At 38.9% G+C, this 16,925-nt stretch overlaps 1 protein-coding gene across 1 annotated transcript in view; it reads left to right on the top strand.

The window, feature by feature from the left end:
- The first annotated feature begins 9,644 nt into the window (after positions 1–9,644).
- LOC137248677 (uncharacterized) overlaps positions 9,645–16,925 on the top strand; it is a 278,289-nt gene continuing 271,008 nt past the window's right edge. Inside the window, exons 1-2 of the mRNA XM_067779582.1 lie at positions 9,645–10,091; positions 14,737–15,027. Coding sequence (XP_067635683.1) covers positions 9,645–10,091; positions 14,737–15,027 — 738 coding nt within the window. The remainder of the gene's footprint in view (positions 10,092–14,736; positions 15,028–16,925) is intronic.

A 16,925-nucleotide genomic window follows, 5' to 3' on the forward strand; every position in this document is an offset into this window, starting at 1 on the left:
ATTTGTTGAATATCAATTTACAAAAATTCGATATTTTTATTTAAATTTTCTTTTTTGAATGATTCAAAATTTTCTTGAATAAGAGTTTATACGATAAAACAAATAAAATATTCAACTTAGCAAAGTACAAAATTAAAAAGAGAAATTTAAGAATAATATAAACCCTACAGACACCACCCTGCGGTACCCCTTGTTTAATTCTTCTGGGTTTAGATGTTATGTTCCTGAATTGCACCGACGCTTGCCGACCAGACATAATTTGCGGTCCACCTTTTGAAACTTGGAGGAAGGGAGGACTCTTCTAGGTCTTACATTAACGTACCGTGGTTGACCGTATCAAAACCTTTTGATAGGTCTAGCGCAACGCTTATTGTCCTGTGATGGGGTTTTTGATTTAATCCGCAACTTATCTGAGTGTTAATGGCGTTGTTGTTGTTGTTGTAGCAGTGCTTCGCCCCATCCAATAGGTGCGGCTAATCACAAATTGTCATCAATATCCTCTAACGGGAGTCCAAGGAAACTTGCTGTGTCAACAGGGGGACAATAATGAGAGGGGTGTTACAAGCGTTGGTTCCACATTACATTTAAAGATATGGTTGGTGTCATGTGGGACACATTGCAAGCGGGGCATACATTTTGTATGTCGGGGTTGATTCTGGATAGGTAAGAGTTTAACCTGTTACAGTGTCCAGATCGAAGTTGAGCTAGAGTGACTCGCGTTTCCCTGGGGAGTATGCGTTCCTCTTCCGCAAGTTTTGGGTACTGTTCTTATTAATAATATTGAAAAGAATATAATTTTTGGGCATAAAGGTCCGACGCCTGCTTGTGGAGTTCTCTGAGGACCTGCTTGTGTTTTTTGGCTTCATACGGCTGAGTTCTCAGGTCCCGTATTTCCTCATAATGCTTACGGAGATGACTCCTTAAGCCCCTGGGCGGTGTTGGCTCATCAATCAGATGTCTGTTGGGATATCCAGGTTTCTGGGTATTCAACAGGAACTGTTTGGTGTATTCTCGCCTCATTATGTAGATGGTGTTCTGGGGACATAAGAAGACAACCCGTGGCGATTCTGAGGGCAGTATTTTGGCAGGCCTGTAGCTTCTTCCAGTGAGTGGCCTTTAGGCTTGGCGACCATATCGGGGACGCGTAGCATGCAATCGGCTGGCCAATTGCTTTGTAAGTGGTAATGAGCGTTTCTTTATCTTTTCCCCAAGTACTGCAAGAGATTTGAGGATTTTATTACGGCTCTGGATTTTCGGTACAATTGCGGCTGCACGCTCACCAAAGTGTAGATCCTGATCGAAAGTTACACCCAAGATTTTGGGGTGTAGGACAGTCGGTGGCGTAGTGCCACTGACGTGGACGTTCAAAATGGTCGACATTTGGGACGTCCATGTTGTAAATAAGGTCTCCGATGATTTAGTCGGTGATAATGTCAGGTTTCGCGAGGTGAAGAAACTGGAGAGATCAGGGAGGCAGCCGTTTATTTTGTTGCGAAGCTAATCGATCTGTCGGCCTGGGCCTGTGGCCATTATTGTGCAGTCATCGGTGTAGGAAACGATAGTAACTCCTTCTGGTGGCGAAGGTAGCTTTCACATGTAGAAGTTAAACAAAAGTGGGGATAGAACACCACCCTGTGGCACCCGTTTAATTCTTCTTGGTTTAGATGATTCGTTTCATTGGTGCAAGCCTGCCGACCACCCAGATAATTAGTGGTCCAGCTTTTAAGACATGGGGGAAGGGTAGACCCTTCCAGGTCTTGCAGTAACGTGCCATGGTTGACCGTATCAAAAGCTTTTGATAGGTCTAGCGCAACGAGTACTACCCTATGGTGGGGGTTTTGATTTAAACCGCAATTTATCTGGGTGCTAATGGCATTTAGCGCGGTGGTGGTGCTATGGAGTTTTCTAAAGCCATGCTGATGACACGCTAGTTGCAAATTTGCTTTGAAGTAGGGGAGCAAAATGGCTTCAAGCGTCTTTGCTACTGGCGAAAGGAGAGATATCGGGCGATATGACTCTCCTATGTTAGCTGGTTTCCCAGGCTTTAGTAGCGGGACCACCTTGGCCATTTTCCATTTTTCGGGAATGACATAAGTGGAAAGAGACAAGTTGAAGGCATGTGCTAAATATTTGAAACCCTGTTTCCCTAGGCTTTTAAGCATCTGCATGGCTATGTCGTCTGGGCCCACTGCTTTGGATGGTTTAGCATGACCGATGGCGTCCTCAACCTCTTTGGCGGTGATGGTAATTGGAGACGCGCTGAATTTATGTGCGTGTGCGCGTCTGTTGACCCTCCGTCTATCTTTGCCGGCCGCAGAATGCATTATATATTTTCGGCAGAAAGCGCTCGCGCATTTTTTCGCCTCCGACAGCACTTTATCGCCAAAGGCGATGGAAATTTTGTCATTGTGCTTAGACGGATTCGATAGGAACTTTATGTGGACCAAAGTTTACCTACACCGGCAGAGAGGTTACAACGGCTTAGGTGCTCCTCCCATTTCACCCACTTGTGTTCATCCACAAGCAATCTGATACGTTGGTTTATATCCCTTATTTGGGGGTCGCCGGGATCGAGCTGTCTAATAAGTTCACGTTCTCTCGCAAAGTTTGCGGCCTCAGCCGAAAAATGAGGCCGAATTTCGGGAATTCGACCGGCGGGAATGAAGCGAGCCGAGGCGGATTCAATGACCTTGCGGAAAGCACACTCTCCTTGGCGAGCATCAGTAGGGATAGGGAGAGCATGTTACGCTAGCCTCAAGATACATAGATACATATGTCACCGGCAACCGTACTTGTTCTTGCGTTACACCCTTATCGACAAAATGTATCTCAACCAGGTATCTGCGCGCGTTGCGCAACATTAGTGGAAGGAGGCCTACATGTACAGGTATGAATGTGTGCATGCGCAAAAAAAAACGAAATGCAACTCCACATGCGTGGGTGTGAATTGAGTGAAAGTGGTAGGAAATTCCGTTTATACACGAATCGGGGTATGCGCACGATCGAGCTGAAGCTCAGAAAATCATTGCAAAAGTTGGATTTAAAGTGCGTGGGCGTGCCGCGGAAGAGTTAAAGCAAAGTATAGTGCCGGTCAAGTGGAAAAAAAGAAAAAAAAAAAACTTCATTTTTTAATAAAACAAACAAAAATCCCGTAATTTTCGCAAAACGGTTTCAATTCCGTACAATCTGCACAATTGTAAAGTATAACAACGAGAAGCAAAGTCCGTTGAACATCCTGCCACCGGTAAGTACTAATGTACCGTTTATTTAACTAAATTCCTTAAAAGAAAAAAAATCCTTTTGTGTTTTTTCCTAAAAATTTAAATTTGATAACTGTTTCATTTTCATTTGAGAAAAACATTCACTTTTAAAATTAAAGTTTGAAAAAATTTAAAAGCCCATCATCTTTCGATTTTATGTACCCTTCTTGTACTCGTAAGTTGAGCGAAGTTTCCCTTTGGCAATAAATGTAAAAATCATTTAAATAGACCTTGATCTCAAATGACGCAAAAGAATTTTTTTTGCAGATAGTTGAACTTTAGCGATATTATTTTTCGCCACGGTAAAATTATATAACTTATTCCCTCAGTTGACATAAATTAAAATTTAGCAAATTTTTCTTCAACTTAAACCTAATCTAAAGATTTTGTTTGCATTAAACATAAGTGGAAGAAAAAAAAAAAAAAATCTCTTTAAAATGCAGTCTAAAATTTAGTAAAAAAAAAAAAATTAAATGAATAGAAAAATAAATAGGTAGAAAAAAAAAATTTTAATTCGGGTAAAATGAAAGAAAAAAAAAATTTAATAAACCCAAGAAAAAAAAAAATAAAAAGAAAACAATTTTTGTTAATCTGAATTTGTTTTGAGTTTGAATTTTTGAGTAGCAGAATTTAATTTAAGTTAAAGTAAAAATCCGAAGTAAATTAATGGAGTTTTCTTTTCTGGAAATGGTGTCGCCCTGTTGGTTTTTCCCAGCTCCCCTGTGAGCTTGTTTGTTCTTTTCAAAAAATATTTTCCACCGAATAAGAAAAGGGGTCCATTGACTACGAAGAAGAGCCATTTTTGCATCGCGGCAGGTGGCTAGATCAGAAGGCAGACTTTAAGAGGGCAACATGAGGGCAACATTTTTTTTTACAGAAAAGAAAACGCTATAAAATTAATTTGAAATTAGTTAAAGGGACAAAAGATAATTGATTTTGAAAAATATTTGAAGTTGAAATGAGATTAGTAGGTGAAAACAGAAAGAAAGAACTTTTTCTTTGCGTTGCTTTATTGCATGCATATATGTTTGTATGTATGTCCATACTTACTGCATTATGTGCCAATTGTGATTGGAAAGATAGGGTATGGCTGGGCATACATACATGGGTGCAGGAAGCAATAAAGGAAACAACGAAACATGATATCCAGCCTGTAGACAATTTTTCGTTTTTTTGTGTTTCTTTTATAGATTTTGGGGCAGGACCTAGGAAGGGGCTAAGGCATATACTTACCCGCATTTACAAGCATTATTTAAAGGTAGTGATTGGAAATTTGGAAACACATTTGTTCCAACGACATATGTAGCGCACTGGATTGCCGTGGAATGTCATAGAGAGCAGGGAAAGAGAGAGAACGAGAGAAAGAGAGAGAAACTTCCAGGCTAGGAAGTGATCGTGGCCTGCAAGCGACATTAACTGAGCGAGAGCAGCGCCCACGCCAACGCCAACGTTCGACAGAGGAAGCCAGGCAACGTCAGCAGCAGTGACAGCATCGCCATCAGCAGCACCAGTAACGTCACCACCACCAAATTCCAAGGAGGGCCGAGGGAACACATTTTTTTATTTTTATTATAACTATTGGTTAACTTAAAACATTTTTTTTAAACATCACTATTTCCGTTATTTCTATAAGGATTTCGCTTGTGTTTTTGCTAGGAACATGTAGCTTGCACACTTCTCGTTTTTTTTTTTTTAGTTTTTTTGGTTACACGTAAGCACATTTTGTTGGCTTCTAAGTTAGCCTTCGGGCTTTAAAATTTTTTTTGATATTTTTTTTCTTTGTCATTTTTTTCCTTTACACACAAATTTCTTTGGTTTTTTTTCTTTGCGGTGGTCTAACAATTGTGTCTCCACACACTTTTGTATGCCAGCTACTTTTTTTTCGTAAGCAAATTTTTATTGCACTCACATACTTTTTGTGTGATTTTTTTCTTTTCCTTTTGTGTTTTTTTTTTCGGCCGCGTAATTTTGTGACCCACTCGACGCCAGCTACCGCGAGTGAGTGAGCGTGGAGTCGGTTGCAAAATTCCATTGAACCTTACTTAGGCAATGAACGTATGGTATTTGTACGAATAGGAAGAGACGTATGCATGTAAACTTTTCCTCCCTCACAGGTCCCCCACGGCTTGAAGGCGCCTACAATGCTGATGTGCTGAGGTCAGGTGAGTGAGAAAACGAAGAAAAAAAAAAAAAAAAAAAAAAAAAAAAAACGATCATATGCTCCTCCCTACATATATACGTATGCAAGCATTGACCTATATATATGCCTATGTACATAATGCCTTAGCCTAGGTCAGGAATTTGCATTAACATTAGCTGCTTTGGCTACTTTATTTCATATATACATACATACCGATAGATCTTTCTGCGGTTTATTAGAAGGAAAGATATGAAAATGATTTTTTTTTTGTAGAAGCAATATATCTTCCTAATACGGAATACATTAGAGGGTGACGAGTTATACACACCTTTCAATATCGTTCACATAATTTTGTTTGAATTCGACTATTTTTTTTTTTTTTTTGTTTTTTTGCTTCCAACTGGATTATTTTTTTTGAACTATGGTTGACAAGTTATTTGAAGATGTCACGCTCTTGTTTAAATAGATATATTGTATTGCTAAAAAGAATTGTTAAAATACTTTATTAGCCTTTTTTTGCGATAATTTTCTTCTCACACCTAGATTTAAGACTAGTGGTTAGGTTATCATCTATTTAGTTTGTTAGCGACTGTAAAATTGAATAAAATAATGTTTATAATGTTGACAAATTTGAAAGGTTGAAGCTAAATTTATTTCAGTAATGGAAGGCTAACTTTTCAACTCTTTGGTGTGGGTGTTGCTCCAGGTAAGAAGAGGGGAAGTGGGAGGGTCAATGACGTGAAGGACCCTTAGACAGACGAACTTGAGTCAGGTTTTGGGGGCGCCGTAAAATTGGAGGAGTCAGCACGGCGCCCATGGCTTTGCGTAAGATACGTGAAGAGGGTGGGTAGACTCCCCCTGACTCTGGACGGGCCTTCATTCCTTTTTTTCTTCCATTTCCTACTTTCCCTCTATTTATGTATTCACCTCTAGGCATGGACCACTTTTTTGTTGAGATAACTGCGGGTAAGGCAGGTGTGCAAAACCCCACCCCATCCGACGAGCTAGCAGGGTTTGCAACCATGCCACATGCCACCTCCGCCTTACCACTAAAAGTCAGTATTCACAACAATGGCGCCCAACGGTAATAGCCCGAATAGTTTTTTTTCCAATTTCCCATTATATTTCTCCTACTTTTAGACACCTCAACATCCCTTCTTGCTTTACTCACTTCTCTATCTTTATCCTTCACTACTTTCCGGACAGAGCTAGGGTTTTAGGCATCATGGTTGCAACATCACTAGCGATCAGTCGCAAGCGATATGTGCAGCCATGATAGAATCGAAGGGGGGTTGTATCTCTATCCTTTCAAGGTTCCTTTTGCTATCTTCAAAGCTGGCACTAGTGGTACTTGGAGGATTTGGAGGTGCATATGCATATGTGGTTTAAGTCTTCTTTTATTAAAATTTAATTTCCTTTTTTTTTTGTTTCCTTTTCTTTTGTGTGCATGCAGTTGCTGAAACTACTGCACACTCGTTCCAGCAACAAGTGTGAATCTGGCTTGCAACATGCATTCAAATGGGGGTAGTTTTACAGGGTGGGTATAAAGGTGTTGCATCCGTACTTCGGTGCCGAGTACTGGGTATCGACGTGCACCCTTTACAGCGTTACATGGGGAATTAGCTAGCTGACACGACAAGGACAGAATAATACCGGACTGAGACCTTCCACAATGACCTCGCCAGGTGCAACACCACGAACACACCAAAGCAAATCAATATATACATAAACTAATAGAGTAAAGTTATTCCCGCCTTGAATGATATTTTATAGGAAGTATAAACCATTTTTTTGTTCTGTTGTATGTATAACTGATAAAAAGATCAAACACATACGTATATCTAAACACACCTTGATACTAAATATACCCACGTATATATAAATACATATAAATTTTATAATTTTTGAAAATTCTTTTTGTTTTAATTTTTCTTTTGGGCTGAAATTTCACTCAATTGAAAACTTAGTTACATAAACATTTTTTTTTATTTTTTTGTATTATTATTACTATTTTTTTATTTTATTGTTATTACATCGACAGTAATTTCTTTGGGAAGTGAGATTGCCGTTGTGGAGTTCGAATAACGAATAGCAATTCACATTGTTAGTTTTATAGTGAAACTTTCGATTTCTGGAAACAAAAAAAAAAAAAACTTTTGTGTTTTGAATGCAAAATACGTTTGGTTTTTTTATATCAATTTAAGATTTGGAGTTTAAAATATTTATTTTTAAAATTCAATTTTTATAATTTTTGTATTTTTTATAGTTTTTTTACTTCAACTTATTTCTTTAAATACATTTTTTTACTTTTCTAAGGTTTGATTTTTTATTCGTGGTATTTATTTTCAACGCGGTGTATCCCGTTAATATTACCATTTATTTCCAATTACTTGAATTACCTCTTTGGCCGTTTTAATTTAAGGTCGGTTGTATTTTATTTGATTTAGGGTTCTAAATTGAATTTCGATAATCCATTGAATTTGAATTGTATTCCATTTTTAAACGTTACAATTTTTATTTAATCGTTTTTGAAATTAGTTTTGTACTTAAACATTATTAAATATTTTTTTTTTTTTATCAGTATTTTTTTTATTTTTTTTTTTAGATATAAAAACCCTATTACCACTTAAATTAAGCTTTACACTTTTTTTAATCAATTTTTAATTTTGAATTTTTGAATTTAAATCTAGGAGTTAATTTCCCTTACGTAATTTGAGTTTCATTATCCAAATTGCTTTGTTTTTTTACTTTTAGTTTTAATATAATTTCGAAAGGTTAACATTTCGTGTTTACCCTTGAATCGAAATTTTGAATTGTTTTATTTTCGTTTAAGTCTAACGTTGTTTTTCAATCGAAGTTTTACTCTTGAATTTAGACCTTTTTATGTTTATTTTCGCAAAAATATTTAAATTTAATTCCTATAATTAAATTTTTTTTTAATTTTTTTTCAATTTTATTATTTCTTCCTTGTCATCCCACTTGAATTATTTGAATTTTTTTTGGGAACTTCAGTTTATTTTAAGTTACACTTGCTATCAAACCTTTGCTTTGAATTTTGAGAAAACCCCGAAAATTTTTAGTTTTCGTCTAATTGCTTTAGTTTCTTTTTTTTAAGAACTTGATTCAATTTTCCTTGTTTTTTGCCTTTTTTTGTTTGAATTGCTATTTAATTTCGTAATTTTCTTTTATTAGTTTAGTAAAATTTTTATGAGTTATCGGTTAAGTTTTATTACTTGAATTTTTTTTTGTTTGTGAAACTTCTTTTTCTTCTAAAAAAATTTTTTTTGGGTTCTGAGTTTCAATCCGTTTTGTTTAAGTTGCTTTAATTTTCTTTGGAAGGAAAATTTAAAGTCGTTTTTAAATTTAGGTTGCGGTTACTGCGTGTTTGATATTGTGTGAATCCGTAGAGTGTGTCTGGGTACATGTCTGACGGAGACAACAGGGAGGAGAGAGTTTTTGGTGGTTTGGGCCTGTTCAGCGGAGACAGGCGTATCACTCGTGGCTTTGCGCGTGCCCTTGGAAATCAGGTGGTTGGATCACTGTTCAACCAAATCGATACAGGTATTCAACACCCGGTAGATTTCGTCCCTGTAGACTACTTTAACCAGTGCACTGCTAGGATTTTTGGCCCTTTCGAAGGAGAGAGCGGACGCGAAGCTAGTGTGTCCATTGTGAGCCAGGTAGTGGCAAATAGGTCCGAAGAGAGCCTGAACTTTTCGAAAAAGCTCGACGAAATTTTAGATATGGCAGACGATGAACAGGGCGGTGCTGAGAGGGGCGTTGGTCCAGTAGGGAATCAGATGCCAGGGGTTCCGGCAGCTGGGGTTGCGGCAGCATCAGGAAATAGGATGGTGAACACCGATACCAACACCGAACAACTAAGTCGTTTGATGGCCATGATGGCGCAGCAAGGCGACCTAATGGCGCAGTGGACAAACGAACTCGGAAATATCAAGACCTATGTAGCCAACCTCAGCGGCCGAGTAGCCGAGATCTAAACCTCCGCAGCACAGGCATTGGACCACCGCTCCCCTCAGGCATCGACGCCGAACAACAGAGGCCAAACAAATTCAGAAGGAGCAGGCAACAACACCAACAACGGAGCAAGACCAACGGACGGAAGAAGTCAGGCCACACAGGAGCCACAGCGTTGGAAGAAAATGGACCTGGAGAAGTGGCATATAAAGTTCGACGGCACAGACAAAGGTATCTCTGTAGAAAGTTTTTTGTTTCGAATTGAGAAGATGAGGGTACAGCATCAAATCACTCATCACCAACTGTTAACAGACTTTCATTGTCTCGTGTCGGGCGCGGCTTTGAAATGGTACTGGCAGGTGTTAGAAGATCATGCAGAAGATCCAAACTTCGGATACATGGATCTGAAGGCAGAACTGCTAGCCCATTTCAAAACCGCAGAGTCCGACTACGAGGTGATTCGGCAAATCATGGAACGAAAACAGTTGGTGCATGAGGGATTTGATGAATTTTATGGGGAAGTACATAATTTGACGTTCAGGCTTCGGAAGAGAATTCCTGAAAAGGAGCTAGTAGGAATAATTAAGGGGAACCTAAAGCCATACCTGGCTAACCTTACATTCTCATCGAAAATGGACACACTAGCCGAGCTAAAGGCTGAGTGCCGGCGTGCCGAAAAGGTTATAAAGGAAAACAAAAGTAGGTCTAAAGGGGCGGTAAGTGAACTGGTCTACCCCGACGTACAGTTCCCAGAAGAGATGGGTAGTTCCAGGCCACTTGAAGCGATAGGGAACCCATTTAAAAATAGGTCGAACAGTGGTCAGCTACCTGATGACAGGACACAAAACCTGGCACCGCGTGGTGCACCTGCCACAACGTCTACAACCGGTACCAAACCATCTATAAACTCTTTCTGTCCCTCACCTTTCCACTTAATGTTGTGCTTCTCTTGTGGACTGCCGGTTGACCATTTTGTTAAGAACCCTTTGGAAGCTAGCAAGGAGACGCGATGCAAATCTAGCTTCCACAACATGGTCTGCTTTTCGTGTGGGGGAGACAGCTCTTTTTGTGTGTTCAAACCTCCTAAGGGAAACGGGAATCTGGCAGAGATGACCGGGGTACTCAGCCAGGAGAAGATGCGCCCGGACAACAAACAATGAAAATTTTAAGAAGAGAAAATAATAATGAAAGAATCGAAAACAGTTTGGATGTAAGAAATAAGAGAGAATTGAAGAGTTTACATATAAGGAAACTAGAATATGAGGAAGCCCGGAGGAGAATATTTAATGAGGAGATAGTAGAAAGAAGAAGAAGCAGAAATTTTAAAAAGATACAAAAGATGAGAGAAAAGAGAAAGATGTTTAGAAGAATCAGGAGCAAAATAATTTCGACAATAGTCACTTTAAAGGGTGACAATAGATTTTTTGCGCAAACCAAGATAGGGGGTAAATACACATTAGCTTTGTTAGATTCGGGAGCAGGAGCATGTTGTCTGGGGAAAAATAGTGAGAAGTTTTTGGAAGGGCACGAAGCAAGAATTCTGCCAATAACACATCAATTTATTAAGACGGCAAACGGAGAAGAAACGCCAGTGACAGGCGTGGTAGTATTACCAGTGATGTGGGACGAGATGTGCAGGGACTTAGAGTTTTTAATAGTACCAGGGCTCCAACAGGAAGTATATTTAGGCATTGATTTTTGGAAGGTTTTCAACCTGAACGTAGTTAGTAGAGGCCCCACAGCTCATCCAACCCACACGACAGTAGCAGAGCTCGCTCCAGCCGAGGGGACTTGTCCTTCGACGCTGTACAACATGTGTTATCCCCAGACCAGACAGTAGCTTTAGAGAGGGTAAAGGCACAATTCCCGTCGTTCGCTGTCTTAGGATTAGGCCGTACCGGATTAGAAGAACATGTGATAGAGGTACGCGATGAGAATTTACCTGTTAAACAACGCCACTACCCCATCTCTCCAGCGATTCAAAAGTTAGTTTACGCGGAATGAGATCGAATGCTTAGTATGGGGGTAATCGAAGAATCCAACAGTAGTTGGAACTCACCAGTTTCACTTGTTATTAAGGGAACTAAGAATCGACTTTGCCTGGATGCGCGTAAGGTAAATGAGCGAACCGTCAAGGACGCCTATCCACTCCCCCATATCGACGGAATACTTAGCCGGCTACAAAATACTAGGTATATATCAGCCATAGACCTGAAGGACGCCTTCTGGCAGATTCCGTTAGAAAAAAGATCAAGGGAGAAGACAGCGTTCACAGTGCCGGGGAGACCCCTCTACCAATTTACAGTTATGCCCTTCGGACTGTGCAACGCGGCACAAAGAATTTGTCGATTAATGGACAAGGTTATACCCGCTTCGTTACGTGAATGTGTGTTTGTGTACCTTGATGACTTGTTAGTTTGTTCTGAAGATTTTTTGTCTCATATATGTTTGTCAGAAAAGGTCGCTCGGTGCCTTCGCGAAGCAAACCTAACGATAAACGTAGAGAAAAGCAAATTCTGTTATAAAGAAGTTCGATACCTTGGTTATGTTGTAGGTGACGGCTGCATTAGAACCGATGCAAACAAGGTAGCAGCTGTGAGGGACTTTCTCGAGCCGAAAACCCCGAAACAGTTACGACGGTTCCTAGGCATGTCAGGCTGGTACCGACGCTTCATACAAGATTACGCGACTATTGCAGCTCCGCTGCACGACTGCCTCACCAAGGAAAAGATAAAGAAATTCACTATGACTGATGACGCTAGACGGACATTTGAACAACTCAAACGAAGCCTAATATCGGCTCCCGTCCTAACACATCCAGATTTTAACAGACGTTTCTACATCCAATGCGATGCATCGACAGACGGAGTGGGCGGGGTTCTTTTCCAACTCGATGAAGACAATAACGAAAGACCAATTGCATACATGTCTGCAAAACTGAACAAAGCACAGAAAAACTATAGTGTGACAGAACAGGAATGTTACGCAGCGGTTCTAAGCGTAAAACGTTTTCGACCTTATGTGGAGGGCTTGCCCTTCACGATAATAACGGACCACGCGAGCTTAAAATGGCTTATGAACCAAAAAGACCTTGCTGGACGACTTGCTAGATGGAGTTTAAAACTCCAAAGTTTCGATTTTGTCATCGAACATAGAAGAGGCTCACAAAACGTTGTACCGGACACTCTCTCCAGAATGGACATGGAAGAAATAACACCAAGTGACAGAGTCATGGACTTATGTCTAGACTCGCCATATTTTGACTCAGACGAATATCGTGAGCTACAAAAAACAGTGACGGACAACAAGGATAAATTGCCAGACTTATGTGTATCTGACGGATACGTATATAAACGGACGCAGTTCGACCGGGGGGATGTACTTCGAGCGGACCAAGCCTGGAAGCTTTGGGTTCCGTCGGAGCTGCGATCGGGGCTGGTAGAGTCTGCTCACAGCTCACCTTCAGCTGGTCACGGTGGAATCCACAAAACTTTGTCCCGTTTACGCGAACGATATTACTGGCCAGGAATGGTAACAGAAGTTTGTACTTTTATTAAAGGATGTGAAGTCTGCTCAGAAAGCAAGACCCAAACTGCTTTTCACAAGCCCCTTATGGGTAAGCAACATGTAACCGAACGGCCTTTTCAACGTTTGTTTGTAGATTTTATGGGTCCTTATCCTCGTACGTCTGATGGTAATGTCTTCGTGTTTGTATGTTTAGATCATTTTACAAAGTTTGTGTTTTTGAAACCCATGCGGAAAGCTACTTCAGCCGAGGTGGTGAAATTTCTGGAACGAGAAGTCTTCCATATATTCGGGGTACCCGAATACATCCATTCGGACAATGGAAGAAAATTCGTTTCGGGAACTTTCGCCACTCTCCTAGGGAAATATGGTACTACCCATATCAAGACAGCCTTTTATTCACCGCAGGGAAACGCCGCAGAGAGGGTCAATCGGTCGGTTCTCCAGATCGTAAGATCATTCATTAACGAAAACCAAAAATCTTGGGACCGACATATTAGTGATGCGGCGTTTGCACTTCGAAGTGCTGTCCACTCCGCAATCAACATGACGCCCTATCATGCCACTTTCGGTATGCCTATGATACTGCATGCAGCATCATACGAGCTATACCGAAAGTTGGGGTCGCTGAAGGATGTTGATTGCGAGGTGGAGACAAAGGGTGATAGATTGCAGTTACTGAGGGACAGAATTAAAAAGGAGCTGAAGTTAGCATACGAGCGTAGTAAGAAGGTGTATGATACCAGAAGTAGGGACGTTAGGTTTAAAATTGGACAAGTGGTATACCGCCGAAATTTTAAACAGAGCTCCCAGATTGACAACTATAATGCCAAACTGGCACCCAAGCAAGTCAAATGTACAGTGCTTAAAACAATAGGAAATTCAATGTACGAGCTAGGGGATGCTAGCGGGAAAAGAATCGGGGTATACCACGCTAAGGATATGTTCACGAAGTAAATGTTATATGTTGCATGTTAGACGTTGCACGTTGAATGTTAAATGTTAACAATGTGATTGTCAAATACTAATACTGACTAATCTTCTACCTCCGACGACATAATTATTTATCTGCACACCTGACGATTCCCATATCTGACTACCTTTCCATGGACGTAGGATTTTTAGCATTTTTTACACCCAGTGATCTTTTTTATACACCTACTTGACCATTTAGTAATTATTAAACCCCTTTTTATTTTTTTATTCAATTGTTTACTTTTTTTTTATTTTTTTTTTAGCAATTAGCAATAATCAGCAATCTGTGATATTTTTTTCTTCTAACCTTAATCCTAACTGTGATATATTTTACTAACAATATTGACAGACTACTAAAACTGTGATTTTTTTTTTGTTAAACCTAGCATTATGAGTGAATTTGTGATATAGTCAGTTAGCAGATACTTAGATATTGATGTTGTATGTACGGGTAGCAAGTACGTGTTGCATATACACAGCTACAACTGACTTGGAAGATTTTTTTTTTGCCCGGCATTAAGTCGTGGGTCGAGGCCACACATTGGGGTAGAAGAGGGAAAAGACACATAATCGGCCGCGTATGAATTCATTTTACGCACACGCTCCATGGAGCAAGCACCATCGGCGGATGCGAGCCTGTTACGCTAGCCTCAAGATACATAGATACATATGTCACCGGCAACCTTACTTGTTCTTGCGTTACACCCTTATCGACAAAATGTATCTCAACCAGGTATCTGCGCGCGTTGCGCAACATTAGTGGAAGGAGGCCTACATGTACAGGTATGAATGTGTGCATGCGCAAAAAAAAAACGAAATGCAACTCCACATGCGTGGGTGTGAATTGAGTGAAAGTGGTAGGAAATTCCGTTTATACACGAATCGGGGTATGCGCACGATCGAGCTGAAGCTCAGAAAATCATTGCAAAAGTTGGATTTAAAGTGCGTGGGCGTGCCGCGGAAAAGTTAAAGCAAAGTATAGTGCCGGTCAAGTGGAAAAAAAGAAAAAGAAAAAAACTTCATTTTTTAATAAAACAAATAAAACAAAAAAAAAATCCCGTAATTTTCGCAAAACGGTTTCAATTCCGTACAATCTGCACAATTGTAAAGTATAACAACGAGAAGCAAAGTCCGTTGAACATCCTGCCACCGGTAAGTACTAATGTACCGTTTATTTAACTAAATTCCTTAAAAGAAAAAAAATCCTTTTGTGTTTTTTTCCTAAAAATTTAAATTTGATAACTGTTTCATTTTCATTTGAGAAAAACATTCACTTTTAAAATTAAAGTTTGAAAAAATTTAAAAGCCCATCATCTTTCGATTTTATGTACCCTCCTTGTACTCGTAAGTTGAGCGAAGTTTCCCTTTGGCAATAAATGTAAAAATCATTTAAATAGACCTTGATCTCAAATGACGCAAAAGAATTTTTTTTGCAGATAGTTGAACTTTAGCGATATTATTTTTCGCCACGGTAAAATTATATAACTTATTCCCTCAGTTGACATAAATTAAAATTTAGCAAATTTTTCTTCAACTTAAACCTAATCTAAAGATTTTGTTTGCATTAAACATAAGTGGAAGAAAAAAAAAATCTCTTTAAAATGCAGTCTAAAATTTAGTAAAAAAAAAATTAAATGTATAGAAAAATAAATAGGTAGAAAAAAAAAAATTTTATTTTTGGAAATTAGAAATTAGTTGAAATAAAATTGGGGTAAAATGAAAGAAAAAAAAAATTTAATAAACCCAAGAAAAAAAAATTAAAAAGAAAACAATTTTTGTTAATCTGAATTTGTTTTGAGTTTGAATTTTTGAGTAGCAGAAGTTAATTTATGATCTCAAATGACGCAAAAGAATTTTTTTTGCAGATAGTTGAACTTTAGCGATATTATTTTTCGCCACGGTAAAATTATATAACTTATTCCCTCAGTTGACATAAATTAAAATTTAGCAAATTTTTCTTCAACTTAAACCTAATCTAAAGATTTTGTTTGCATTAAACATAAGTGGAAGAAAAAAAAAAATTCTTTAAAATGCAGTCTAAAATTTAGTAAAAAAAAAAAAATAAATGAATAGAAAAATAAATAGGTAGAAAAAAAAAATTTAAATTGGGGTAAAATGAAAGAAAAAAAAAATTTAATAAACCCAAGAAAAAAAAAAAATTAAAAAGAAAACAATTTTTGTTAATCTGAATTTGTTTTGAGTTTGAATTTTTGAGTAGCAGAAGTTAATTTAAGTTAAAGTAAAAATCCGAAGTAAATTAATGGAGTTTTCTTTTCTGGAAATGGTGTCGCCCTGTTGGTTTTTCCCAGCTCCCCTGTGAGCTTGTTTGTTCTTTTCAAAAAATATTTTCCACCGAATAAGAAAAGGGGTCCATTGACTACGAAGAAGAGCCATTTTTGCATCGCGGCAGGTGGCTAGATCAAAAGGTAGACTTTAAGAGGGCAACATGAGGGCAACATTTTTTTTTACAGAAAAGAAAACGCTATAAAATTAACTTGAAATTAGTTAAAGGGACAAAAGATAATTGATTTTGAAAAATATTTGAAGTTGAAATGAGATTAGTAGGTGAAAACAGAAAGAAAGAACTTTTTCTTTGGGTTGCTTTATTGCATGCATATATGTTTGTATGTATGTCCATACTTACTGCATTATGTGCCAATTGTGATTGGAAAGATAGGGTATGGCTGGGCATACATACATGGGTGCTGGAAGCAATAAAGGAAACAACGAAACATGATATCCAGCCTGTAGACAATTTTTCGTTTTTTTGTAGATTTTGGGGCAGGACCTAGGAAGGGGCTAAGGCATATACTTACCCGCATTTACAAGCATTATTTAAAGGTAGTGATTGGAAATTTGGAAACACATTTGTTCCAACGACATATGTAGCGCACTGGATTGCCGTGGAATGTCATAGAGAGCAGGGAAAGAGAGAGAACGAGAGAAAGAGAGAGAAACTTCCAGGCTAGGAAGTGATCGTGGCCTGCAAGCGACATTAACTGAGCGAGAGCAGCGCCCACGCCAACGCCAACGTTCGACAGAGGAAGCCA

This window comes from Eurosta solidaginis, chromosome 4, assembly GCF_040869045.1.
Source record: "Eurosta solidaginis isolate ZX-2024a chromosome 4, ASM4086904v1, whole genome shotgun sequence".
Taxonomy (NCBI): Eukaryota; Metazoa; Arthropoda; class Insecta; order Diptera; family Tephritidae; genus Eurosta; species Eurosta solidaginis.